The sequence below is a fragment of the Corylus avellana genome, chromosome 10 (assembly GCF_965113065.1).
Source record: "Corylus avellana chromosome 10, dhCorAvel1.hap1.2, whole genome shotgun sequence".
Classification (NCBI taxonomy): domain Eukaryota; kingdom Viridiplantae; phylum Streptophyta; class Magnoliopsida; order Fagales; family Betulaceae; genus Corylus; species Corylus avellana.
The window spans coordinates 4,032,320-4,059,509 of record NC_142499.1 but is presented as its reverse complement, the minus strand read 5'-3'; the positions used below and the strand labels follow the sequence as shown (position 1 = coordinate 4,059,509).

General features: G+C 33.8%; 2 protein-coding genes across 3 annotated transcripts in view; both read left to right on the top strand.

Annotated features, from left to right (window-relative positions):
* Positions 1–8,846, top strand: part of LOC132191769 (Insulinase (Peptidase family M16) family protein) — a 38,838-nt gene extending 29,992 nt beyond the window's left edge. The window contains exons 19-26 of one of the 2 annotated variants that reach the window (XM_088511005.1): positions 876–980; positions 2,064–2,265; positions 2,360–2,568; positions 3,091–3,215; positions 3,305–3,356; positions 3,433–3,519; positions 4,509–4,631; positions 8,333–8,846. In XM_088511005.1, coding sequence (XP_088367131.1) covers positions 876–980; positions 2,064–2,265; positions 2,360–2,568; positions 3,091–3,215; positions 3,305–3,356; positions 3,433–3,519; positions 4,509–4,631; positions 8,333–8,581 — 1,152 coding nt within the window. In that variant the 3' untranslated portion in view covers positions 8,582–8,846. Of the gene's footprint in view, positions 1–875; positions 981–2,063; positions 2,266–2,359; positions 2,569–3,090; positions 3,216–3,304; positions 3,357–3,432; positions 3,520–4,508; positions 4,632–4,942; positions 5,493–8,332 lie in introns of those variants that run through there. The other variant, XM_088511004.1, reaches the window with a different exon arrangement.
* On the top strand, positions 6,019–7,739 carry LOC132191454 (uncharacterized). The gene is made up of 5 exons (XM_059606471.2): positions 6,019–6,201; positions 6,337–6,430; positions 6,516–6,821; positions 6,929–7,039; positions 7,134–7,739. Exons 1-5 carry the CDS (start codon positions 6,185–6,187, stop codon positions 7,521–7,523), a joined length of 918 nt encoding a protein of 305 aa, XP_059462454.2. The 5' UTR covers positions 6,019–6,184; the 3' UTR covers positions 7,524–7,739.
* Positions 8,847–27,190: the final 18,344 nt, after the last annotated feature.

The following is a 27,190-nucleotide window of genomic DNA, read 5'->3' as shown; positions in this document are numbered from 1 at the left end:
AATTGAATTGACACTCGACTTAAATTATTATTATTATTATTATTGTTTTTTTTTTTTGATAAGTGAAGAGTGACTTAAATTATTTTGAAACAAAATTATCTCATATCAATCTAAGAAACCTTTAAAAGTGTTGTCTATATGCTGATGGCATATTTAGCAAAATCTTAGCATGGAGGTAGTAAATATATGTTCAAGTGAGATTGAGTATATGATTGAATAACATGACAAATCATCGAATAAAAGTGGGGAATTTTAACTGGTAGACTTTCAGTCTTCTGGAAGTTTGGTCATCTACTTTGAACAAATTTGAAGTTTAATGTGGTAAAGGAATGGGGATCATTACGTTCAGGGACGAACTAGAATGAAGCACAATCTGGGAAAAGGGTGGGCATCTGGTGGTACCAACTGCCATAGGTCATAGAGGTTTAAAACTGTGTTCTTCAATGACAAGAACTTTTTAACCATTGTTGTGGTACAACACTGGTTATGGTGAAGTAATATAAATGATACTATTGGATTTGTCTGGTGAAGTATGTCTGACGGAGGTAAATTAATGAACTGGACTTATGAGCTTGAGAGAAATTTCCTCATTTTCAATCTTTTCAAATTGAACTTCGATATATATATTCATTTTTAATTTTTTTTCTGTGCCTAACTTTGTTGTGTTAGACAAGCTGGTAATTGCATTATGTTCATGATTGGGAGCTAGAGTTTGTCAAACTGAAAATTTTTATGCAAACCATTTTTTAGTTGTAGTTACTCTTCTTTCTCATTTCTTCCCCCTTCTCGCTCTCGCTCTCTATCCACTCTCCCCCCTAAAATCCTGTGATAGAATGAATCCCCGTTTGTTCTAATTGTTTGGTTTTCTTCTTAAGGTGACTCTGGTTGGTTACAATCACAAACTGAGGAATTTATTGGAAGCTGTAGTGGAAAAAATTGCAAGTTTCAAAGTAAAACCTGACAGGTTTTCCGTGATAAAGGTAATTCTCATTTTGCCTGAAAGATCTCAACTTTTTACCTTGTTCAAATATTGCTATGGTTTTGCTTCTGCAAGCACTCTGAGTATACAAATGAATCACCTTTCTGACTGATGTTTCAAGAATTGGTTGTGTTATTCCTAGCTTGTGCTGTAATTGATCATGTGTTGTTTTCCCGTAGGATGTGGGCTTTGTTATGTTGAACTGTTAATTGGTCACATGGTTTTCCCGTGACAAAGAGGCTTGGCCCATGGATTCTTTTTTTCTTCTTTTTCCCTCCTTTACTTGATTATTTTATGCACATTGTTGCACATGCATAAAACTTTTCATCTTTACAGTCAAAACATAGCAGTAAATTTTGCTGGGGATCAGCTTAAGAATCAATCATTTGGATTTGTTGCAGCATATTGATGTCTGAATGGAAATTTATTCTCCAAGCAATATACCTGGTTTCAGCATTAATCTTTATTTTTGTATCTTTATGTCTCTGTTTTTTCTACTTTAGATGTTTTCCATATTTTCACAGCTGTTCATTTGAATTTCTTCTACCCGTACCTCATTGTAGCTTTCATTCTTGGGTGTAACCTTTATGTGCAACTGTTTTCACTTTTCACACTGCATGAGATATTAACAGACGATGATTGTAGTTTAATGCACATATCACACCAGTTATGTCAAAGTTCTGATGGCAGACTTTTGAAAAACAACACAACTATATTAATGGTACTGATATGTGAAGTTTATTTGCATATCTAAAATGCGCTCAGTTCCATATGTATTTCTCCATGACTTCCCCCCCCATCAAAAAATTCCATGCCTGGTTCCCTAGATATATTTTATTGTCTTATTCATGAAGCAATGTTCGTCAAGAGGCATTTCTTCCCCCACTTGAGGGCCCTTACTGGTCCTTTTTCTTGATTTTTTGTATTCTTTATCTTGTTAGCTCTAAACATTTTTCTTCCGTAGTTTCTCTTATTTAAAAGAGTTCATGCACTGAAGATATAATTTGGGGATTCCATCAAATATCTCATGCAGTGCATTTGTCAAAAGCATATTGGTATCATATCTGATTTTTTTATTTATCAGGAAGTGGTGATGAAGGAGTACCAAAATTTCAAGTTCCAACAACCCTATCAGCAGGCTATGTACTATTGCTCTTTAATACTGCAAGACCGCACATGGCCTTGGATGGAAGAACTTGAGGTTCTTCCTCATCTTGAAGCTGAAGATCTTGCAAAATTTGCTCCAGTGATGCTCTCAAGGGCATTCCTTGAGTGTTACATAGCAGGTTCTTTTAAGTCTTTCAACTTTTTGGTGAATATCAGCCATTCTTGTTTGGATTTTAATTTCATTTCATGACTACTCTTTTATTTTTTTTCCAGGAAACATTGAAACCAGTGAAGCAGAATCGATGATCCAGCATATTGAAGATGTTTTCTTTCATGGTCCAAACTCTGTATGCCAGCCTTTATTCCCATCCCAACATGTGACAAATAGAGTTGTTAAACTGGAAAGGGGCATGAGTTACTTCTACCCTGCGGAAGGCCTTAATCCAAATGATGAGAATTCTGCCCTTGTCCACTATATTCAGGTAATTTTACATTATTCTAAAAGATGCTATGGTCCAATTAAATGCTTGAATATTTGGTCAATTAATTTTCGTTCTGTTCGAGTTTCTCACAAACTTTATGACTCCTGGGGAAAGTTAGCAGTTAACTTTTTCGTATCAGATTATTCTCTCTTTATTTACTGTGGCAAGGTGAAAAATTCCTCATAATGCATCTATTAGATAATTGGGCAAAATATTTTAAGCTGCTATTTTCTCTACTACATTTTAAGGTTTTTGTACACTATATGATTCCTAGAGAACTTCTAGTGAAAATTAGTAGTTACAATTCCATATAATTTTTTAAGCTAACCACCACAAGCACAAGCATTGTACCACCTGAACTGATATAGTATTCTTTCAGGAAAGAAACATAAAATTCTCACTTCCATATGTGCTTGATTTCTATAATTTATATTTTTATGACCTGTCCAGATACTTGGATCTGGATGAAATATCTCAGTGGTGGTTCTAATGCTGTTATGCTCCTGTTGAAAAATTGTCTAGGTTCACCGTGATGATTTTGTGCTGAATGTGAAGCTTCAGCTTTTTGCCCTCATTGCGAAGCAACCAACCTTCCACCAGCTTAGATCAGTTGAGCAGCTTGGGTACATTACTGTGCTCTTGCAGAGGTGTGTAAAACATGGTTGCCCTAATTATCACACCTTGCATGTAATATCTGCCCTTCTCTTTTATAATTTACAAGTTTTTCATAATATAGGAATGATTCTGGTGTCCGTGGAGTGCAGTTTATCATCCAGTCCACAGTGAAGGTATACATCATGACTTTTTTTTCTCTATACACTGTTGGCTTGTTGCCTAACCTTGTGTACTCTCTGCTGATAATAGGGTCCAGGAAATATTGATTCAAGAGTTGAGGCACTTCTCAAGACATTTGAGAGTAAACTTTATGAGATGACCAGTGATGAATTCAAGGTGAGAAAAAGTTTTACCACAAGTAATTTTTGTCTATACATGAGCTTTTATCATGACCTGCATTGTCTAAGGTATTCACTAGCATATTGTTTCTTTACTTGAAAGGGAAGCCAGTGTTTCCTGTATAGTTGGTAGACATGTAATAGCTTTTCTTTGGATGTCAACCTTCAATGCCTTAAAAGTGGAATGTAAAACAATGTGTGGGATTACATGCATCATTTTTAGGATAATAGTTTGTGCACTCATAATATGGAATCCGAGAAGAAGAATATATAGAAAAGTACTTTTGACATGCACATATGCAATTTATCATATTTGTCAAGGCATATCTATGTTTTGAGACGTTAGAACTAGAGGTATCTAATACAAGAAAAAGGACTCTTGACATTTGTGGATGTCAAAATATACTTTGAATAGTTATTTGTAATTGCTACTTATTAGTGCGGTCAAGCCCATAGTGTGATATTTGTGAAGTTTTTGGGCTGAAATAATGTCAATGGAATTGTTTATATCCCATTCAGTAAATCACAATATTTTATACCATAAGCTAAAAACAGTTGGAATTCACTCACTGCCGGCCCCGGGTAGTTCAGCAATTCTTTTCTGATCCATGTTTCAAAATAATCATCAAATCAGATGGTTAGTCTGATGAGTATTACGGTTGCCTGCTTGTTACTAGAGTTTGGGCTATTAGGTCATGAGCAATCATGTAAAATATCGGCTTTCTTTTGTGTAATTAGATAAATTTATCTTTTAATTAGCATCAATTTCAAGGCTTGCCCATCATATTTGGCTTTGGGTGGAATATTGTGGATGGGGAGTTGGAGACATGGGATTGGTCTTAGGTTCAAAATTTTGTCTTACGTAAAATTTTCTAGAGCCTTGTTGATTAAATGGACCTTTAGCGATTTATGGTAGATGTGTCCTTACATTTTCAAGTGTTGATTTAATTTCACGGTAATTTATTCGCTAAACTGCGTGTCATGCAGAGCAATGTGAATGCATTAATCGATATGAAGCTTGAGAAGCACAAGAACTTAAGGGAAGAATCTGGATTTTTCTGGCGAGAGATTTATGATGGGACCCTCAAGTTTGAAAGGAGAGAATCTGAGGTATGAAACATCTTTTATCTGTGATCTTTTTTGCACATGCTTTAGAATAATTCTCCCCTAGTATTTTTTGGAGACCTTTTCTTTTAGAAAAAGTAATAATAACAACCACAACGACAATAAAGTTTAGTAATAATTTAACAATAACATCAATTTCGGTGAATAATGTGAATTTGAATTGTGATTTACAACTCCTGATGTCAGTCATGGTAGCAGAAAGATACTCAAGGAACATGAGCTGATTAAAGCATATATTTTTATTCCGAAGACTTACAAAATTAAGTAGTTGACTCTTTTGGATGATTTTGAAACAGGTTGCAGCATTAAGACGGATAGAAAAACAAGAATTGGTCGACTTTTTCAATGAATATATAAAAGTTGGGGCAGCCCAGAAGAGGACATTAAGTGTGGGAGTGTATGGAAACCGACATAGTTCGGAGTACATGGCAGATAAAAGTGAACCGCAGCGCTACTCCATGCAAATAGGTGATATATTCAGTTTCAGAAGGTCACAGCCTCTTTATGGTTCATTCAGAGGCGTCGCTGGTCATGTGAAATTATAGAGAGTTGAGCTTTCACCACAGTTAGCAAAGAAACACAACTTCTGCCATCTCAGTAAGGCCGAAGTAGTGGAAGAATGTTGGAACAATTATTTTGAAAATCAATCGCAAAACATGGACAGGAAGGAGAAAAACGAAATCATAAAATATTTGCCATCTCGTTTTAACCAAATGAATTGCACTTATTCAAAGTTGCGGATAATTTGTATTTTGAGGATGTTTGTGATAGCAGAAAACAGAAAGCAGATGAAGAAAATTTTAACCAACTGGTTTGGTGAATGGAGAAAGTAAAAAAGCTTAAATAGCCTGTTTCTTAGTTGCATGTTCTTGGACTTTCTTTCCTCTTTCTTGGAAGATTGATATGAGAAAAAAAAAAAAAAAATTGAATAATAAGAATATTTTGATTAATTGGTGATTTTTGAACAAATATATGTATTTTGTAAAATAATAAGTATTGTTACAATAATAATTGGACAAATTTAAATAAGAATAATAAGTAAATTTAAATTAGGACCCCTTGGTGATTGTTACAATAATAAGTATTGTAACAAATTTGATTGATATGAAAAAAAAAAAAAAAAAATTATTTTGTAGTGATTTTTTTAATTTAAATAATAATAAAAAATAATTAATGTAATCTAAAAAATAAAAATATTTTGATTAATTTTAAAAAAAAATTTAAGTTTTTGGGTCGAATCCGATTGCCAAACAAAGCCGAATAATCTTAAAATAGTATTAGCAATTAGTTGTAGTGATAAAAAGTATTAAAATCAAATTTAAATCGGGCAATTACAGCTGGCTCTGTGCACATCGTGCATTCTGACGAAGAGTGTGTTTTCACATCAACATACCATCAACCATTTCTCTTCTATTTGTTCAAATTTTAAGATGAGCGCCGCCACTTTTTAATTTTATTTTTGAGTCTCTTCTCAAGCACGCTTCAACTCAGCTACTGTGGCGCCCTTATTTATATTGCTCACAGAAACTTCCTTTCGCATGGCTCCCAAGACCAGGTGATCTACCAATCTGTACTTATTTTTCTATTTTTCTGCTGTCTTTGAAAATTTTTCGTTCCTGTTCTAAGCGTGGAATTGGATCATGCTTCTATTCTCAATATGTATATATACTCTAATTTCTTTGCATTGTAGATCGATGTACATGTTCCGGTCATCGGTGAAACAAAATCTTCCACGCAAACGGTCACCCACAAAGCAGTTGCCAAAACCATCAACCCACCGTAAGGTATGCTCCACCTCGGCCGACAAAATATGTTTGAATTCAAATATATTTTGCATAATATTTAGGCTTCTTACTTCCAAATTAATAGATGGCCGACCTTGATGGGAAAATGTGGCACACCGACATAGAGAAAATGTTTATCGACATTATGATAGAACAAATAAACAAGGGCAAAACCCTGCCCTTTGGAAGAAGGATTTGGTCGGAAATCGGGGCTAAATTAAACAAGAGGGGAAACCGCAACTTCACGAGCAAGCAATGTAGAGAGAAATACCAGAGGATCCGACGCTCCTTCAATCATTTCACCAGGCTTATGAGGCAGAAGGGTTTCGCTTTTGACGCCGAGACCAATACCGTCATTGCCGATGAGGAAACCTGGCAGAATTACTTGCTGGTAAGTGGTAAAATGGTAATTCTATGTTTTCCTTTCTTTTTTTTTTTTCTTTTTTTTTTTTCGTAATAATAGTAAAAAGGTAATAACATGGTTCTTTGTATTGATAGGCGGATAAAAATGCCATAAAGTTTCGCAAAAAAGGTGTGGCCAATTACATGCTCCTAGCCCTTCTATTTAATAAGCCATCTGCCAACTCAAGTTGCGGAAGTAACTCAATGGTGATCTTTAATCTACAAAAATCTCTTCTCATCTTTCTGTTTGCTTTTGCTGCCTTTGTCTAATGTTTTTTGTTTTGTTAATGCCCTTTGATAGCGCCATGGCTATTTCCTGCGTTCATCAAAGAACCGACCTTCTCCTGCCCGGCCGAAGGCCCGTACAAAGAAGCCACCTTCGCCTGCCGGGTCGTCTCGAGGAAGCAATCGGCTGTCGAAAGTGTCCGGCGAATTTGAGGCAAAGAAAGAGCTCGCACGTGTTAAGTGTGACCACTACACTGGGCTTTCTTCGGTCTTCCATAGCACATGCACATCGCCTCATCCAACGGATCTGTGTATGAACCTCCTCAATGAGCTAATTCACGAGATCTCAATTGATACGTACTTTGAGGCAATACGGCTATGGGTGTTTGATGAGCAACTCCAATGGGCTTTCATAAGGATGTCCGCCCATGATAGGAGGTTGTGGTTATCGAAGTTGTTGCCTTAAAATATTGGGTGTTGTTCTTAAATGTCCCCTAATGTTATGGAAGGAGGAGGGTGCATCCAGCCGCCACACTTTCTCTTTCTCCGACGAGCCTGAAGACGAGTGCATGAGGACTCTAACCCGTCTTTCCAGGGAGCTTGGTATTTCTATAGAGGCTTGCCCAACAAATTTGGCTTTGGGTGGAATATTGTGGATGGGGAGTTGGAGACATGGGATTGGTCTTAGGTAAAATTTTCTAGAGCCTTGATGATTAAATGGACCTTTAGCGATTCAACTTTATGGTAGATGTGCCCTTACATTTTCAAGTGTTGATTTAATTTCACGGTAATTTATTCGGTAAACTGCGTGTCATGCAGAGCAATGCGAATGCATTAATCGATATGAAGCTCGAGAAGCACAAGAACTTAAGGGAAGAATCTGGATTTTTCTGGCGAGAGATTTATGATGGGACCCTCAAGTTTGAAAGGAGAGAATCTGAGGTATGAAATATCTTTTTTATCTGTGATCTTTTTTGCACATGCTTTAGAATAATTCTCCCCTAGTATTTTTGGAGACCTTTTCTTTTAGAAAAAGTAATGATAACAATAATAATGATAATAATAACAACCACAACAACAATCAAGTTTGGTAATAATTTCACAATAACATCAATTTCGGTGAAGAATATGAATTTGAATTGTGATTTACAACTCCTGATCTCAGTCATGGTAGCAGAAAGATACTCAAGGGACATGAGCTGATTACAGCATATATTTTTATTCCGAAGATTTACAAAATTAAGTAGTTGACTCTTTTGGATGATTTTGAAACAGGTTGCAGCATTAAGACGGATAGAAAAACAAGAATTGGTCGACTTTTTCAATGAATATATAAAAGTTGGAGCAGCCCAGAAGAGGACATTAAGTGTGGGAGTGTATGGAAACCGACATAGTTCGGAGTACACGGCAGATAAAAGTGAACCGCTGCGCTACTCCATGCAAATAGGTGATATATTCAGTTTCAGGCGGTCACAGCCTCTTTATGGATCATTCAGAGGCGTCGCTGGTCACGTGAAATTATAGAGAGTTGAGCTTTCACCACAGTTAGCAAAGAAACACAACTTCTGCCATCTCAGTAGGCCGAAGTAGTGGAAGAATGTTTGGAACAATTATTTTGAAAATCAGTCGCAGGAAGGAGAAAAATGAAATCATAAAATATTTGCCATCTTGTTTTTAACCAAATGAATTGCACTTCTTCAAAGTTGTGGATAATTTGTATTTTGAGTATGTTTGTGATAGCAGAAAACAGAAAGCAGATGAAGAAAATTTTGAACAACTGGTTTGGTGAATGGAGAAAGTAACGGCTTAAATAGCCTGTTTCTTAGTTGCATGTTCTTGGACTTTCTTTCCTGTTTCTTGGAAGATTGTTTTTGCATATGGGTCCCCCTGTTTTTAGCTTGTCCCCGAGTGTATGCTTTAATTCTTTCAATTTATGTACTTCAATTTTTTTAAAAAAAAATTAATTAATTAATTAAGAACCTGTAGCGGTTTTTCTATTTTGATAAGATTAAAACTTACGAATAATTTCAATCCCTATTGTTTATAACTTATAGGAAAAATTATAGTTTAGGCCAAATTTTTTATAAAAAATAAAAATTAGGGGCAATATGAGAAATTTTAGATAAAATTGGTCAAATTGTAAAAATTTAAAATTTTAGTGTTCGAATTGAAGAACATTATCAATTTTAAGGGAGTAAATTGTAATTTTTCTTAACTTATAAGCATCTACAACGAGTTTCCAATTTTGTCTCCTGCTTGCAATAGTAATGCAGTTCATAAAATAATGCATAATCTATTTCAAATTTGCCTCCACCCTTAGCCAACATCTTGGATCCCCACTGCAAATTTGCCTTCTTCACTACATCAATTCTTCTACATTTTCTAGAACTCTTTTTGAAACTAGAATGCTTATCAAAATTTTATCAACCCAATAATTCATGATTTTGTGATTCTCTGGTCAAAATTCAAATATCCCATTTTCTTTAATCTTAAAATAGTATTAACAATTAGTTGTAGTGATAAAAAAAATATTAAAATCAAATTTAAATCAGGCATAAACATCTGGCTCTGTGCACTCTAACGAAGAGTGTGTTTTCACATCAACGTACCATCATGGCATCATCCAGCATTTCTCATCTATTTGTTTTTCAAATTTTAAGATGAGCGCGCCACTTTTTTTCTTATAGTCTCTTCTCAAGCACGTTTCAACTCAGCCTCACTGTATCCCTTATTTATTTATTGCTCAACGCCAAGGCCCAAAACGTCACATGAACTTCCTTCCTGAGCGCTCCTGTCACTTCAACCTTCCTGAGCATGGCTCCCAAACCACCCTCGCAAGCCCAGGTGGCTACCGTCTCTTCTTATTTTTCTTTTTTTTGCTTTCTTTGAACTCTTTGCATTCCTGTTCTAAGTGTGGAATTGGATCATGCTTCTGCTCGATCTCTATATGTATATATACTATGTATATATACTATTTCTTCGCATAATATTTTGGATTCTTACTTCCCCCGTATGTATGCATCCATTGTTGTAAATTAATAGATGGCCGACCTTGATGGTAAAATGTGGCACCCCGATATAGAAAAAATGTTTGTTCATATTATGATAGACCAAATAAACAAGGGCAAAACCTTGCCCTTTGGAAGAAGCGCTTGGTCGGAAATCAGGGCTAAATTAAACGCAAGGGGGAACCGTAACTTCACGAGCAAGCAATGTAGAGAGAAATACCAGAGGATCCGACGCTCCTTCAATCATTTCACCAGGCTTATAACCCAAAAGGGTTTCATGTGGGACGCCAAGAACAATACCGTCATTGCTGAAGAGAAAACCTGGCAGAATTACTTACTGGTAAATTGTTAATTGTATTTATTTATTATTATTATTTTCATAGTAAAAAGGTAATAACATGGCTGTTTGTGTTGTTGTATTGATAGGTGGATAAAGATGCCAAAAAGTTTCGCAAAAAAGGTGTGGCCAATTACAAGCTCCTAGCGCTTCTATTTAATAAGCCATCTGCAAAGAGAGCTCAGGACTCACCCAACTCAAGTTGCGGAAGTAATTCAGCGACGTCGTCGGAGCTTGAGAGGGCTTTGTTTCGACTCATCCTTGGATTGTCAAAAGAGGATTTTTTCAGTGTAATGTTAATGCTGTTAAGGGTGGAAGATGCGAAAGCGAGGACGCTTATAAGAATTTTAGATACATGGCAAGCAGCCAGATCCCTTTAAATAGGAATAGGCCCACCCAAGCAGCAAGCCTACTTGGGCTGGGGAGCTCTGTTCAAGTGCTTGGTTTTTTTTGGTTATTATCAAAATATTATGATGTAAAAAGGTTGGGTTAGTGACTTTAGCATTTGTCTTATACATTGTGCCACTCTAAAGGTCTATGGTGTGGGAAAACACAGCATTATCAACACATAATATAATCTACAGTATCTCCTGTAAAAAACAACCAATATTTATTTTTAAGCAAAATCTGATCAAGGAAGGAGGCGGACAAGATGCTTTGTTATAACACACTCTCTCTCTCTCTCTCTCTTTGTACACTCAAAGGCAAGAACCAATCTTTAGAACCCTCTTCAATGTTGGCGTACTCAGTTCAATTCCTTTCTGGTTTAGGATTTTTTGTGCTCTTCATTATGTTCTAGAAATGTAAAACTTGCGATCTCATTCTTCTTAGTCCGATGCTGCAAGTTATGGAGCTGCATACATACAAAGCCATAAGATAAACACATGCAACTGATAAAAATGTTTTCTAGCTTGTTATTCACTAGGCTTTTTTTGCTAACGTGCATGAACATCCATAGATATACACAAAACGCTTGAACATGGGAATGGGGAAAAAGAAAGAATTATCACATGAAAGCAAGCACAAACGCTAGAACAATTCCAGGTGTTATTATTATTATTATTATTATTATTATTATTATATACCATGGGTATTTTAATAATTTTAGTGCAATTTCAGTGAAAAGATATAGATTGTTTCATTTCACCTGCTTTCATTCCTATAAATAACTATTCATTTTTTTATTTTCCTAACATAGTAATTCATTCCCCATATCAAACTAAGCATAAATTAAACACAAACTCTAATTAGAAGTCACCCTTGACTAGACTTGACATTTATGACATTTTCCTTTAAAAAAAATTTCGAAAATTCTAACATTATTATTGTTGTTATGAGGGGAATATGTGAGAATAGTCGATTTGAACTTTCTACTGTTTAAGTTTACTACTTCATGGCCTCAACTTCGGTAGTAGGCCTTTCAAAAAAATAAAAAAAATAAAAACTTCAAAAGTAAGCCTAAACTAGCAAAAAGCATGCTTATGTTTTATTACCTAGTAAAATATGGATCAACAGTGTTCTTAACATGTTTTAAGACATATTACTTAGAAAAATATGGATCAAATTTGTTCTTAACATGTTTTAAGACAACAAGTTTCACAGCTAAAATGAAGTTAAGTCATCCGTTACAAGGAATGAGCTTAACTAAGCATAGAATAAAGGTGTAGAAGTTCAACGGGAACCACTAGTACTGGCACCACAACCAGAACATTGTCCAGTATCACCACCAGAACCATCATTTCATTTTTCTTGCTTTCATTCCCACAAATAACTATTCATTTCTCTAACATAACAATTAATTCCCCATACCAAACTTCATAAGTTAAACACATAAACTCTAATTAGAAGTCACCCTTGACTAGACTTGACATTTATGACAGTTTCCTTTAAAAAAAATTCCAAAAATTAATTCTAACATTATTATTGTTGTTATGAAGGGAAATATGTCAGAATAGTCGATTAGAACTTTCTACTATTTAAGTTTACTACTTCATGGCCTCAACTTCAACAGTAGGCCTCTCAAAGGCAAAAAAAAAAAAAAAAACACAAACACAAACACAAACAAACTTCAATAGTAGGCCTAAACTAGCAAAAAACATGTTTATGATTTATTACTTGGTAAAATATAGATCAAAGGTGATCTTAACATGTTTTAAGACCTATTACTTGGTAAAATATGGATCAAAGTTGTTATTTAACATGTTTTAAGGTATCAAGTTTCATAACTAAAATGAAGCTAAGTCATTCTACAAGGAATGAGCTTAACTAAGCACAGAATAAAGGTGTAGAAGTTCAATAGGAACCAACTCCGATACCCTTATCCGTTACAATTTACTATTAATTTCCCTAATTACAAAGAAGTTGCCTTCTCCTGCTCGGCCGAAGGCCCGTACAAAGAAGCCATCTTCGCCTACCGGGTCATCTCGAGGAAGCAATCAACTGTCGAAAGATTCCGGCGAATTTGAGGAGATGAGAGCACCCATATTATGGAAGCAGGAGGAGGAGCGTGCATCCAGCCACCACACTTTCGGTTACTACTAGGAAATTATCCAAAATGTCTAGTAAGACTATTTTTTATGCCGCGCTCAAAGAAGTTCAAGAAATGGCTAAGGCAAAGAAAGAGTTCGCACGTTTCAAGTCTGACCAATACACTAGGCTTTCTTCGGTCGTCCATAGCACATGCAGATCGCCTAATCCAGTGGTTCAATGTATGAAGTTGCTCAATGAGCGAGTTCACGAGATCTCAATTGATACGTATTTTGCGGCAATACGGCTATTGTGTTCTAAGCATCTCCAATGGGCTTTCATAACGATAGAAGCCATAGACGGTTGTGGTTATCCAAGTTATTGCCTTAAAATACCTATTCCTTGTATGTCAACATTATAATTTTAATCAATTTGATTGTTTATACCATTGTGCCTCTTGTTTATTGTTTTGAAACTTGAATGAGTTTAGACATTATTGAAAGTCTAAATTCTTTTGTTTAAATTAGAGGGATTTTTATTAGAAATTTATTTATACATTTTTCAGATTAAAAAAAAAAAAATCTTGTTTACCTAGTGAAATTAGTCCCCTTTCTTCTCTTCCCATCTGACTAATGGACATGATCCAACCCCCCAGCCCCCCCCCCCCCCCCCCCCCCCCTCCCCCCCCCTTTTTTTTTTTTTTTGGTTCTGTTCTCGTCTGCTTTTAATGCCAATGTTCTTAAAAAAAAAAAAAATGTATTGTGAATTTGTGAATCACATTATGTATTTTTATTGAGAATTGTTTTTGTGCGGTGGTTAAGGGTCTTTTTAATTTGAAAAAGTGCAATTTAAATATAATAATTTTAAAAATAAAATCTTAAAAACACAATTAAAAGTTTGCCAAATCGTAGTATGACTTTTAAAATGGTAGTGTAACTTTTAAATATGTTAGTTTTCAAAAAAAAAAAAAAAAAACATATTATCTGCCTAGGTTTTTTTTTTTTTTTGTATTTTCAAGTCATAATTTTTTTAAAAAAAAATGTAATTTCAAACAATTAATTTTTTACAATTCAGTTTAAAATCACTCTTTTAGTTTATGAAAATCACAATGTCAAATGCACCTAATTTATTAAGAGTTTTAATTTTAAATTGCTCTAAATTATTAATTGAGTTTATGATCTTATATATCGCACAATCAAGATTCAAGAACACAAAATAATTATTTCTGTCCCTTTGTTGGATTAAGGTGCAAAATACGGACAATCTCTCAACCCTCGCTACTTTCTCTTTAGCTTTTCCTTTCTCTTTGGTTTGATGAGTCATGATGACATGTGATGATGTGAGTTGTTGCCATGTGGCATCGCATTAGCCTTAACAAACGATATCGTAGCTGTACTCTCTCTCTCTCTCTCCTTAAGGCAATTAGCAATTTAGCATATATTAAGTTTTTTTTTTGACATGTGCAGAAAGTGGAGAGAGTTTGCGTTTTCTCTCTTAGCCCAAGCTTGAAAGTCAATTCAAACTCGAACCGACTCACCTAACCCACCCGTTGTCTAGTCAAGTAAAACCCAATTCAAGAATTAACAATTGACGGCAACCAAATTTGAGCAACTTGGACTAAAAGAAGAATCAGGCAAAAAAAACGAACCCTAAACACGAATCGGTCACCCAAGGCCACAATACTTTCCGATTGCAGATCCAGTTCAATCCAAAAAAATCAACCAACAATAGTAGGGCAAGACAAGGATTTCTTAAAAAAAATTGAGAAACAAATAAATTATAAATCAATGAGAGTATATAATCAAATAGATTATAAAGAATTTCGTACACCTAATTCTTTGACAAAATTGTTGTTCGTAATTTCTTTTCCTCTTTCTTACACAACAGTAAGAAAAATCAACTCGGAGGTATCGGACCAGGTAGCGGCTGCCTTGGAACTATAAGTGGGCGAATGGATTGGGTCGTCAAGCGGCGCGTGGCTGTTACTGTGGTGGTCTTCATGGGCCGCCGAGGGAGGGTGGTAGTACACGCGCGCAGTTTGGGGACAATGAGAGTGAAATCTCGCTGCTATTCTCACCCCTAAATCCAAGATCTCCACAAACTTTCCCATAGTCCTCTGCTACTAATTGGCTCTATGCGATCGATACTGGTCTCTCTTTCTCTTCTTTGTTCTCAGGAGAGAGAGAGAAGACAGAAGAGAGAAGTGCTTTGGAGAAATGGGAAAGTAGGCTAGGCTTAAATAGCCTGTTTCTCAGCTGCTTTTTCTTGGTCTTTCCTTCCTCTTTCTTGGAAGTTTCTTTTTGCATATCAGTCCGCCTTTCCAGCTTATTTCGGTTGACCCCATTGTTTGCATTTATTTATTTATGTACTTTGAAAAATATTTAAAAAAATTAATAACCTATACTGGTTTTTCTATTTCGGTAATATTGACACGGTCGAGTAATTCCAGTCCTTAATGTTTTATAAGCATCTCGAATCAGTAATTTAAGAAAAATGTTTGGCGTCCTATAATTTTTACTACAAAATTTCTTATAAATTGATGTATTAGTATGTGGTTAAGTCATCAACCTATACTCTTAATCATTTAATTAATTATAAATTGTCAAATAAATTTGTAAAGAATTTTATAATAAAAATTGTAATACTCTTAACAATATTCATAATAACCACTAACTCACCTTACAAAATTGTGAAAACCCACTCTCAAGAGGACATATTCCAAGCTCAAAAAATAGCCAGGCCTCATGTAAAATCGATTTAAAGTATTTTCAAGGTGTAAGAATTATTTCAAAAAAAAAAAGAGAAGACAATTACAAAAGTCTAGAAGTTTTTGGGGATAATCGAATAGATTTGAAATATTCTGGGACAAAGTTTAAAAAGTTCAAAACTGAAAAACTGTATTTGGAATATGCCAAAAAGCTAGCATTGCGTAAGTTCTTTTTGACTGTCTGTCTTTGTTGGACTCTTTCCAAGCTGGCGTCTCGAGGTCCTAAGACTTCGGTGACAATTTCGGTGGTACGCGTACGCGTGCTTAAACAGTTAAACTTTCTAGAATTGGCTTTGACTTATTTAAGACCCTCTTTTTTCTTTTTTTTTTTGGGGGACTTGTCTTACTTAAGACTTGGTCCTAAAAAATAATTCGCTTTTTTCTTCCCCATCAGTGAATAGATTATTAAAGTTTATATATATTTTAAAAGAATTAAACATAAAATATTCACAAAAATACTCAAAATGTTTTTCACCATGTCACATTAGAAAACTTTCACGAACAATTTTTTTTTTTTTAAAAAAAAAAAACCTTCAAAATATATTAACAAACGAAACTCATATACTTTTTGTGTATAACAATCAATTTATCATAACAACATAGATAATATAATTAAATCAATTTTGAGGAACTACCATAATTTATCTGATAGGTTCTGGGAGTATGGAGTAACAAGATTCAACAATTGATTGCATCTCATATTTATAATATATAAAAAGAGGTTGAACTTGTAGTCCAAATCTTGCTTCAGATTTTATTCGAAGCAAATGGCTTTGTCCAAAGTTTGCTTCAATTCCACTTTGTTTTTGTCTCCTGTTTTGTAATTTTAAAGAGAGAAATGCTATTTATCTACATAAAAACATTCACAATTTGCTTTCCAAAATTTTTCAAAATTTAATTATAAAATTCTACTTTTTAGCTGATTAATTAATTAGCTACTTTTCAAAACCAATAAATATCAAACTCTTTTAATATTTTTCTATTTTACTAATGAAATCAACTTTGGAACTCTTTGCATTAAAAATTAGAAATAAGAAAAAAATATGAAATAGAAAGAACATTAAAACTTTCACTTTCATATGTTAAAATGACATTTTTTGTGATTTTTTTTTGAAATTTTTAGAGAGAAGTTAAATTTGAAGAGTTCAATAAAAGTGCTCTAAAACTAAGATGACATGATAAAGAAAGTCAACAATTTATTTTTCATTTTACAAAGTCTTTGTTAATTCAAAAGCTTATTTTCAATTTCATTAAAACAATTATATAACAGTTTACTAAATAATATATTTTTTTTTATATAAAAAAAAAGGACAACTAAGAGTAACGTTACATACTCATTTTCTAGAGTAGTAATATAAGGAAGATTAAAATGACAATGTCTATCCACCATATCATTGGGCTGATGTGACAATGTCAATCCACCATTTAAAAAAAAAAAAAAAATTAAAGGCCGAAGAATTGTCCCATCAACCTAGTGATATGGGAGTAGAGTAATTCTATTATCACCAATTTATCCCATGACACCCCCCAACGCTTATGTAGCATGATTTTCTAATTAAAAATCAATTTTTATACACTAAATGATTGAAAAAATCATAACACCTACACTTTAGGGTGATGAGATGATGCATAACTTTACTCATGAAATAAGATGAAGTATGAGCATTTAGAATTACTCAAAAACTACTTAACAACCCAAAAAACACATGTCAACTGTACTCATCACAAAACAAATGGTCACCCTATTCCTTTATTTTTCCACCTTGACTATTTGCTTGAACTTATCATCCTTCTCGTCCAAGTTGCTGCAAGAAAGTTTTCAGCTCAATAGCCACATCCAAACGTAAATTCAATTTTGTTTTTGTGTTTGTTTTTCTTTGGGTTAAGTTTTTGAATAGAAAGAATTTTCTATAATTATTGAATCCCCCTCTTAACTAGGAGACAGAACATCGACTGCAATGTGTACAATATTAGCGAGATCGTATATCTGAAATCACAACAATTTTTCTTTGTTTTTAACCATTTCTTGGAGAAACAAAACAAGATCCAACAACATTTTGATATAAGAAATTAAATTCCATCAAATATGACGAGTATTATCTATGAAAGTTTGGTATAGTGATCGTTCCATTTACACTTAGGACATAATATTGGAAGTTCAAAGCAATATTCTCAATATTAAACATTTATCGATATCGATATTCTTACCTTTAAGTATCCGAACCAAAACTTCCCTACTAGAGGGATGAGTCGAATGACCCAAAAATCTATAAATGAACCCGCTTATCAGGGTCTTACTAATATCTACTTTCTCATGCTATCTGCACTCAAATAAAGAAACACATATACCCAATTATAATTATATAAAAGAAGCTTTCTAAAACAAGCCAGAACAATCTAAGTATATATCAACCCCAAAAAAATTCATGTGGGACATACATTTTACATTACAACATTTTCTTAAATTTTATATGTTGGATATTTTTAATGGGTGCAAAATTTTAAGTCCCAAATTGTGAGGAGCAGAAATACCTTGTAAATATAGGGGTCGTGACGTCCTCCTGTGCCGGACCTTTGCACCTCATCCAGCTTCAACAACCTGCATTGGAACAAAAGCCAATTATCATGAACTCCTTCCACACAAAAAACAGCAAGTGCCGTTGATTTAGATCATATAGTTACTGGTCTTGATCAATCATGCCAACTGGACCCATCACAATTAGAGCGTGTAATGGGAGGAATACATCCCGTGGAGTCCACTGAGTGGATCATTCATAACACCCAGTATGCGTGAATGCATTTTTCAACCGTCCGATTATATGATGCAATCAAACGGTTGAGATGATCAACCATGTTCATACACTCCAATTTGTTAACAGACAAAAACCTAACAAACAAATTGGAGAGCTATCACATGCCACGTGCGTCACACACTCAAAAGGCCATGTGGCAAGTTCAGAGAGAGAGAGAGAAAGATCACATTCTGAGAGCCTTGCTTGTGTCAGGGCTGTCACCGAGAAGTTGACGTATCTTCAGTTCAGAGGAACAACCGCCAGAGAGTAGTTTCAAAATGGAATCGGCTCGGCGGCGCATGTGAGTCGAGCTGACATGCTTCCTCCTTATCTCTTCGTCCTCGTGGACCATTGCAAGCCTTTTCTCACCTCGGCTAACGTAGCAGCTTATTCGGCTTCGCGCGCTTGAGCCTGCGGTCGAACTGCTCGACAAGCACGACGCCTCTGTGGACTCGGATCCCGAGGTTTTTGTCGTCGCCTTGCCGGAGCTATAGAGAATCTTCGACCGGCTCTTCCGTACGACCTGAGAAAATTGGAAGATCTTCGGATTTTGTTTGTTCACAGACTGAGACAGCAAATGAATTCGTTAACAAACTATCAATTCAAACAAGGAAGGGAAAAAGAAAGGAATAATTAACATTCGAGCAATTCGAACAATTTGCGTATCTATTTCACAGATCTTTGTGAATTCGAATTTGATAGAATGGAGAAGCTTTGACGGTACGTACTCGACACACAGAAATTAAAATAGAACGGAGTCGGCGTGAAAATTGAAAACAATGTGAATCGTATTTGACCACGGATAGCAGGTTGGATTGTGAACTGGTAAAGCAAGGCTTAGGAGATCATTTTGGCACGATCCAATTTGCAACAAATTTCGAAATTCGTATCCGAAAGAATTCGAGTAAGAGCAAGCAAATTCAAGTGAAATATGAGCGAAAAATAGAAGACTCCGATCACACAAAACTCAAAACTCATAATGGACGTTAAAAAAAAAAAAAAAAAAGCAATTCAACACTGAAATTCAAACAAAAACTGAAAATCACACCCCAAAATTTCAAAGATAATAGCATCGGTTCATGTAAAAAACAACCAAACAGTAATTGAAAACGCCATAGTTCAAAAAATCAGATTCAAGCATATCCTTGCGCATATTCAACCAATACGCAGTGACAATGAATCCAAACAGATTAAACAGTGTTAAACTAGAAGAAGGACAATCAGAAAGCAAAAAACTGGCACAGACTGAGAAATCAGATCAACCTTTAGCTTCATGTCATGGTAGCGAGACAGAACGTCCATGATGCTCTTCGGACGAGCTCTAATCTCCTCAGACGATCCCTCGCTGGCGAGCGATGAAGTGCATGGCGTAGAAACAGAGCCTGACTCTTCCATAAGCGGCACTGCGTTGGGATCGCTCAGCACCAAGCTCTCTCTGCAACTCTGTCTTTCCCTTCCATCCTTGAGGGACTGGTCCTCAGAAGCCAACCTACTCAACGAAATTGCAAAAACAGAGCGTGAAAACAAAAAAAATTAAAATGCAAATGCAAATGAGAATAGGATTTCCAAATTGGCTGTATGAATTTTACTGCGGAGCGGAGATCAGAGAGGGAGAGGGAGGTGTGGCTGAGAGGAGAAGCAGAGCCGAAGCTACTGTGAGTTCGATGGGAGATGGGGACGGTGCCATTGTCTCTCTGAGAGCCTTTCTCTTTCTTTCTGTTTCTCAAAAGTGGCGGGTTACTCTTACATTTTTGAAAATTTTCTTTCTGTTACGTTTAGAGGAGAGAATTTAGCGTGACGGGGAGAGTTTAGGATCTATGCCAAGTGGCAACTTTTCGTCGAGTGAATGGAGTCACCAACGCTAACCGAGCAACGGGTTCAGCTTTGGAAAAGGGAGACAATTTTTCAAAGAAAATACTATAGAATACTTACAAAATATATATATATATAGAAACAATATATATATAGGGGCCAAGTTTGCCAATGGCCCAAACAAGGTCTCATAATTATTATCTCAAATTTAACTCTAAATATTTTTACTTTTACATTACATCAATCAAATTATTAAAATGTTCAAATAAAAAAATCACTACAAAATAATTTTTTTTTTTTTTAATATTTTCCTATACCCAAACATTCTTACTTTTTTCTTACATCAATCAAATCTTACTGTAGTTCCAAGCCACTAGACAGTAATTGTCCAATACCAAACAGCCCCATGAATGGTAATAAGCCCAAACAAACTTCACAAATTAAAGGAAAAGAAATGGCATTGTAACCCTAATACTAAGAGTCTATTTGGGATTACGTTAGAGAAATAGAGTTTTTAAGTCAAAAAACGCTTTTGGACAAAAACTTCATTTTTAAGCTTTTGCCAAAAATGCGTTTTAGCTATTTTTAAGCTTTTTGAACCCTTAAAAGCACTTTTAATTTTCTTACCAAACAAATACTTTTTTCTTCAAACGAAATTTTTTGAGTATTAAAAGTGTTTTTAGACCTCTCAAATGCAATCCCAAACACTTAAGCTTAAAACTTCATTTTTAAGCTTTTGCCAAAAATGCGTTTTAGCTATTTTTAAGCTTTTTGAACCCTTAAAAGCACTTTTAATTTTCTTACCAAACAAGTACTTTTTTCTTCAAACGAAATTTTTTGAGTATTAAAAGTGTTTTTAGACCTCTCAAATGCAATCTCAAACATGCCGTAAACTACATTAAGGACTCAAGATTATCGATTGGGATGGGGATTTAGTTTTGTCTCGGCCCCTTTGGGCCTATTGTGTTACTACTCAAAATGTCTGTTTCAGCTCGACCCATTTAGGGCCCATCTTGTTTACAGCCCAATACAGCTCCATAATTTGAAGATGGGGACCACATGCCTCTGTGCCTCACTCGCCAACTCCTTCGTACTCTTCCAAACTAGAATGCCGACACCATGTTTGGCGATTGGGCCACCTTTGACTCTCTAGTCCTTTGTATCAATAACAGAAGTAGAGAAGTAGAGAAGCACAAGCTAATATATATACTTCAAAACGTACCCAATTTTTTTATTTTGCGAGTGAACGTACCTTAATTTGTTCATCTCATGAGGAAATTCTAACATGCAGTAGACTTATTGGGCAGGACGCTTGTAGCTTTTAGAAGTCAATGTTGTGATACGTACTAAACTACTTTTCGTATAAATTGTTAATTTTCTTTGCTATCTTACACTTAAAAGTAGGAGTGTAAAGGCGGTTACAGTTAGCGGGCAATAACCGCTAACCGTAACCGCCTTAGCGGTTAGTAGATTTCACTAACCGCAACCGCTAACCGATAACCGTTAGGCGGTTAGCGGTTAGCAAAATAGATAACTGCCCACTAACCGCTTTTTTAAAATTAGGCTTTTTTTTTTGTTTTCTTTAGGGCTTTTTGGGCTTTTTTTTACTCTCATTTATTCTCTTGTATTTTTAATATCTTCTTGGGCCCAATTACTATAAAAAGAGCCTATATTGAAAAATAAAAAATATTTGACCCAAAATTTACATTTACTTGTACTTTAAAAAAATTTCCTTAAATAATTCAACACAACATACAAAAAAAAGTTCAGAATTCAGACAATTGTCACAACATATAAAAAAATATATATATAAAAAAAGTTCAACACAAAGCATATAAAATAAGTTCAAATAAAACATTAAATGATACAAATAAAACATTAAAACTTCATCAATCCTCTCATTTGGTCCTCTAGCAAATCCTGTGGACATCAAAAGAAGAAAAGTTATATATTAAACATAATAATATAATATTCATCCATTTTCCAAACGAATGACTCTCCACATGCCTAAAAGGCAGCTCACTCGCAATGAAATACTCAACCAACTCATTCCTTATAATTTCCGGATCATACTTCTTGAATCCCAATTGGTTGTTAGTAGTGCTTTCGACCGATTTCTTAAGTGACGTTTGCAACAGAGTTTGGCCTTCGGGTAATTTTGATTTCAAAAGTGGAGATGTTGGGCAACCATGGATAAGGTGGGTCATCATGGGTGAAGTATCATTTCTCCTATAGTGACACCCTATCAACTTGCTACAATGATTACACTTAGCTTTAGAATTATCCTTGTCAATTGGTTCCACTTTCTTGAAGTGCTCCCACACAATAGATTGATTTGTAAGTTTTTTGGTTTGTTGGGAAGGTGAGGAACTTCTAACATTTTCAGAGAAATGTGTTTCAACATCTTGCACTTCCATAACAGGGGGAGGGCTACTCGTTGGCGAGATACTTGCATCACTCAAAGTGTCCTCCATCTAATACAGTTGATAAACACCCGTAGACAATTTAATATACATACTTCTATTTGTAAAACCTACTTAAATGTAATTTATTGAAGAAGAAAATGTAATTTATCCCTATATATTGAATGATTCAAGCCTTTTGGCTATATATATATATATATATATATAGCTCTGTTCTGTGTGTGCGTTGAAGACACACAACACATAGAACAGAGTCACAGAGATATATATAAAAACCAAATCAGCCGTAGATAGTCTTCAATGCACACAGAACAGAGCTATATATATATATATATATAAACCAAATCAACTCCTAATACCCCATACGGCTGCCATACACAATATAATTCAAAACTCATTCCGATCATACCCCAATAATCAACAAATACACAATAAACAACCCAAAATTATTGGAAAGAATTGTAAAATAGTAGGAAATCAAAAATCAAAGTAGCTCGGGAAAAACTCCAAGAAAATGAACCCAAAATCACTGACCTTGGCTGTTTAATTTGGGAAAGAAACTACCCAGTATTTTCGTTGAGCCGATCGTGAGCAGCGGGTGAGTTTGAGAGAGTTGAGACTTGAGAAGGTGTCACAGACTCACAATGAGAGACTGAGAGTTTGAGACTTAAGAGAGGCTGCTCAGCAACTTTGAATGATTTTGAGATTTCGTGAGATTTAGGGTTGGGAAGAAAGAGATGAATATATACAGGTGCAAAATGACGTAGTTTTGCCTTCTATATAATTTTTTTTTTTTAAAAAAAAAAAGGTTAAAGGATAAAACTATTAACTATCAATGATTCAATTTTAAAAAAATTGTTACAAAGGGTTCAAAAAATTCAAAATTGTTCAAAAAATGGTTAATTTTTTTTTTCTTCAAAAAATGGTTAAATTTCTTTTTCTAAAAAATGTTCAAAAAATACATTAATACTTCAATTGTGATTATAAGTAACACATTGTTGAATCTAATGTCAATTACTTAATTTGATATTATATAATCATATAGTCTCATTAAATTATATCATATGATTCATATTATTAATTATTTAAATTCTTATTATATTTACTTATAATCTTTTTTCTTTGAATTTAACTTAATATCAATGGTAAATGGCAATGTTCAAACTCCTAAATCCTAAATTCCTAAAGTATCTAATAATGCTTTAATTAAATTGTAGACTTGTAGTTATAAGTAATATATTGTTTAATTCAATTGAATCAATTGTGATTATCATTGTACATGAATCATATGATTAACTTGTAGACTTATGACTTATGAGTTATGTCATATTATATATGTATTATTTATTATTATATAATCATATGATTTAATGATCAAGTCATCATGTGATATAATCATATCAATTATAGTGATAATATATAAATTATTAAAATTATAATGACAATACATTAATACTTAAATTGTGTTTATAAGTAACACATTGGTCATTGTTTAATCCAATGTCAATTACTTAATTTGATATTATACGAATCATATCATCATTGTACATTAATAATATGATTCACTTGAAGTCTTGAATAAAGTATTTGAATTGTCATTGAATCATATGATTAAGTATTGATATTATACATTTATATTATTCATATGCATATGTAGACTTATATAGACTTATAACATATATAGATTTATAAGTTTATAACATACATTGGAAATAAGTCTCCAGATATTTAATTGTTGTATTAGTATGAATTGGTATACTTATGAGTTATGTCATATTATATATGTATAATTTGTTATTATATAATCAAATGATTTAATGATCAATCTCATGTGATATAATCATATAAATTATAGTGATAATATATTAATACTCAAATTGTGATTTAATTATTTTTTAAAAAAATTGTGATTTAATGATCAAGTGATTATGTTATATGTACAAATATTTTTATAATTATAATTATAAAAATATATTATATAAAAAGGCAGTTAGCGGTTATGGTTAGTAAACCCAATAACCGTTAACCGCTAGCGGTTAGGCGGTTAACGGTTAATACGGTTAAGCGGTTAGAGTGGTTAGCGGACGGTTTTTAACTGCCGCATTGACACCCCTATACACCACCGAGTCAAGCCTCTCTCATTTGCAAAACTTATTCCACATCATGCTACTGACACACAAAAAAAAAAAAAAAAAAAAAAAATGATGCTGATTTCTAATCATATGATGATGATGACGATTTACTACCTACTGACAGTATAGGCGATGACGAAGCACAAGATGAGTCAAGCATACAACAATTAGGGACATCAAATGAAAATTTTATGAATATTGAGCGTGATCATTTTGCTAATCTACTTATGACCCGTTAATGTTTTTTTAATTTTTTTTTTATAAACTACTTAAAATGTTGTAAGGATTTCCTTAAATGTTGTTCGTTTTATGTGTTAAATACTTTGAAGTGTTGTGGTGTTAAATAATTTGAAGTGTTAAATAATTTAAAAAAAGAAAGAAAGAAAATGATTGACATCACTTTTTATTACATATAAGTATGAACAAAAGAAATAAAATGTTGACGTTTTGTTACATAAACCATTACAAAATAATTTTTACTTGTGAAAGCTAACATTAATCCGCTTGCTCATTGTCGGGATGCAATTATCCAACTCGGTTTTGGGTGATTTGATTCTGCAAAAGTTAAGATCCCAAACTAATTCTAGTTCCACAAATTCAACATATATAAATATAATGGAAATGAATTCTGGTTGAATAATTTCAATAACCTCGTAGTATAAATTGAGTGTTTTGCATCTTTTAATAGAAAGCAAATATTTTAGCTTGAAACACAAAAAAAAAAAAAAAATAATTCTTTATACTAAGTAATTTTCCTTTCTCATGATAAAATACCTTATAGACAAAGTACTCATTGATAAAATCTCCAAAGCCACCGTCTTGGTTGGTTTTGAAGACTCCGGTGTTAAGGGTTCTAAGTCGAAGGTAAGTGGAGGGGTTTGGTTAGAGGCAAAACTAGCATTTAGAGTTTCGGGGGCAAAATTAAAATATAAAAATTTGGGGGGGGGGGGGGGGGGGGGGGTTAAAATTATAATTTTTTAAAAAATTTATAAGGGCAATTTTTATTTTTTTATTTTTTTGAGGAAATATGAGGGCTTGGGGCCCAATGTAGTTTCGCCCTCAGGTTCAGTGGTGGAAGGTGGGCCTTGAGTTCGAACAAAAGGAGAAGTTCATAGGATTTATTTGAATTAAATATACACTGTTTTCATCTCTATTGTATTTGGTGTTTTTACCTGATGTGTCAAATTTTTATTGAATTGTGTAAAATGAGATTTTACACCGCATTTTGATAGAATTGACTCTCATTTGCAATACGACAAAACTAACCCACGTCCAAAAAAGAAGAAGAAGAAGAAGATATGGTAGGCCTCCTAGGCTAATGCTTTTTAGAATCTATTTTTTATTTTCATTGTTTTGAATCGTAAGAGTATTCACATTGGTTTATCTAAATTTTTATGCAAAATGGCTAACCAAAATCCACTTTATCTTATTTGGCTAATGGATTTTGAACGGCACCATACATCCGATTATCTATTCTTTCTTTATATTATTTTATTTTTATTTTTTATCATTCTTTATTTCTTTTATAAGGATTGTATTTTTTTCAACTGTATTTCTTCTAAATTTTATTTTTTATTTTAAACATCATTTAAAAAATAAAAATAAAATTGTTATATATTTTGTTAACGCAATAAACTCTCAATACAAATTGTGCATGGACGTGAATATAGTGAGTTTAAGCATTGTCTAAAAACAAATTACTTTGCATTACCTTTGTGTTGCAAATTGCGTCATTCCATTTTATTTTTTGTTTGAAAAATTAAATAAGTATAGGAAAGTATGCACTAAATTTCAAATTTTAAGGCTCTTGATTGTGGACTTGTGTTTGTTTAGGGTTAGAATGATAACGAGATATACAACAAAATGTTGAAGAAATATAAAATTTATTGAGTAGGGCCAAATCACAAATGGGTAACCAATTTAATGGGTTAGGGTAAAAGATAAGGTTACTACAGTTTTTAATGGGCAAGTGCCAAAAGATTTGCGAATGAGTAATCAACTTTTAGGTTTTAATGGATATGGCTCAAAAGATTTTTTGGATAGGAGCAGCAGGGGCCAAAAAATTTAATGGGCAGAACCAAAATGTTTATTGGGTAAGGTTAAAAACATTTATTTATAGGTAAAAAAATTGTGGGTAGGAGCACATAACTAAAATATTAAACACACAAGATTTGGTTCGGTTGGGTCGTGCAACTTGCGAGATAAGATTATCTTCATTCATTTGAAATAAAGAAAAGTCAATTCATGTTCTTGATATAAATTCAATAAATATAATTTTTTTTTGGATGAATTTTATATATATATAAAGTGAAAACGATAAAATCATAAGTTGAAAGGTCTAAGTGGTGTACACGAGTCACATAACAAAAGGATCACCATTGATTTTTCAAGTCAAT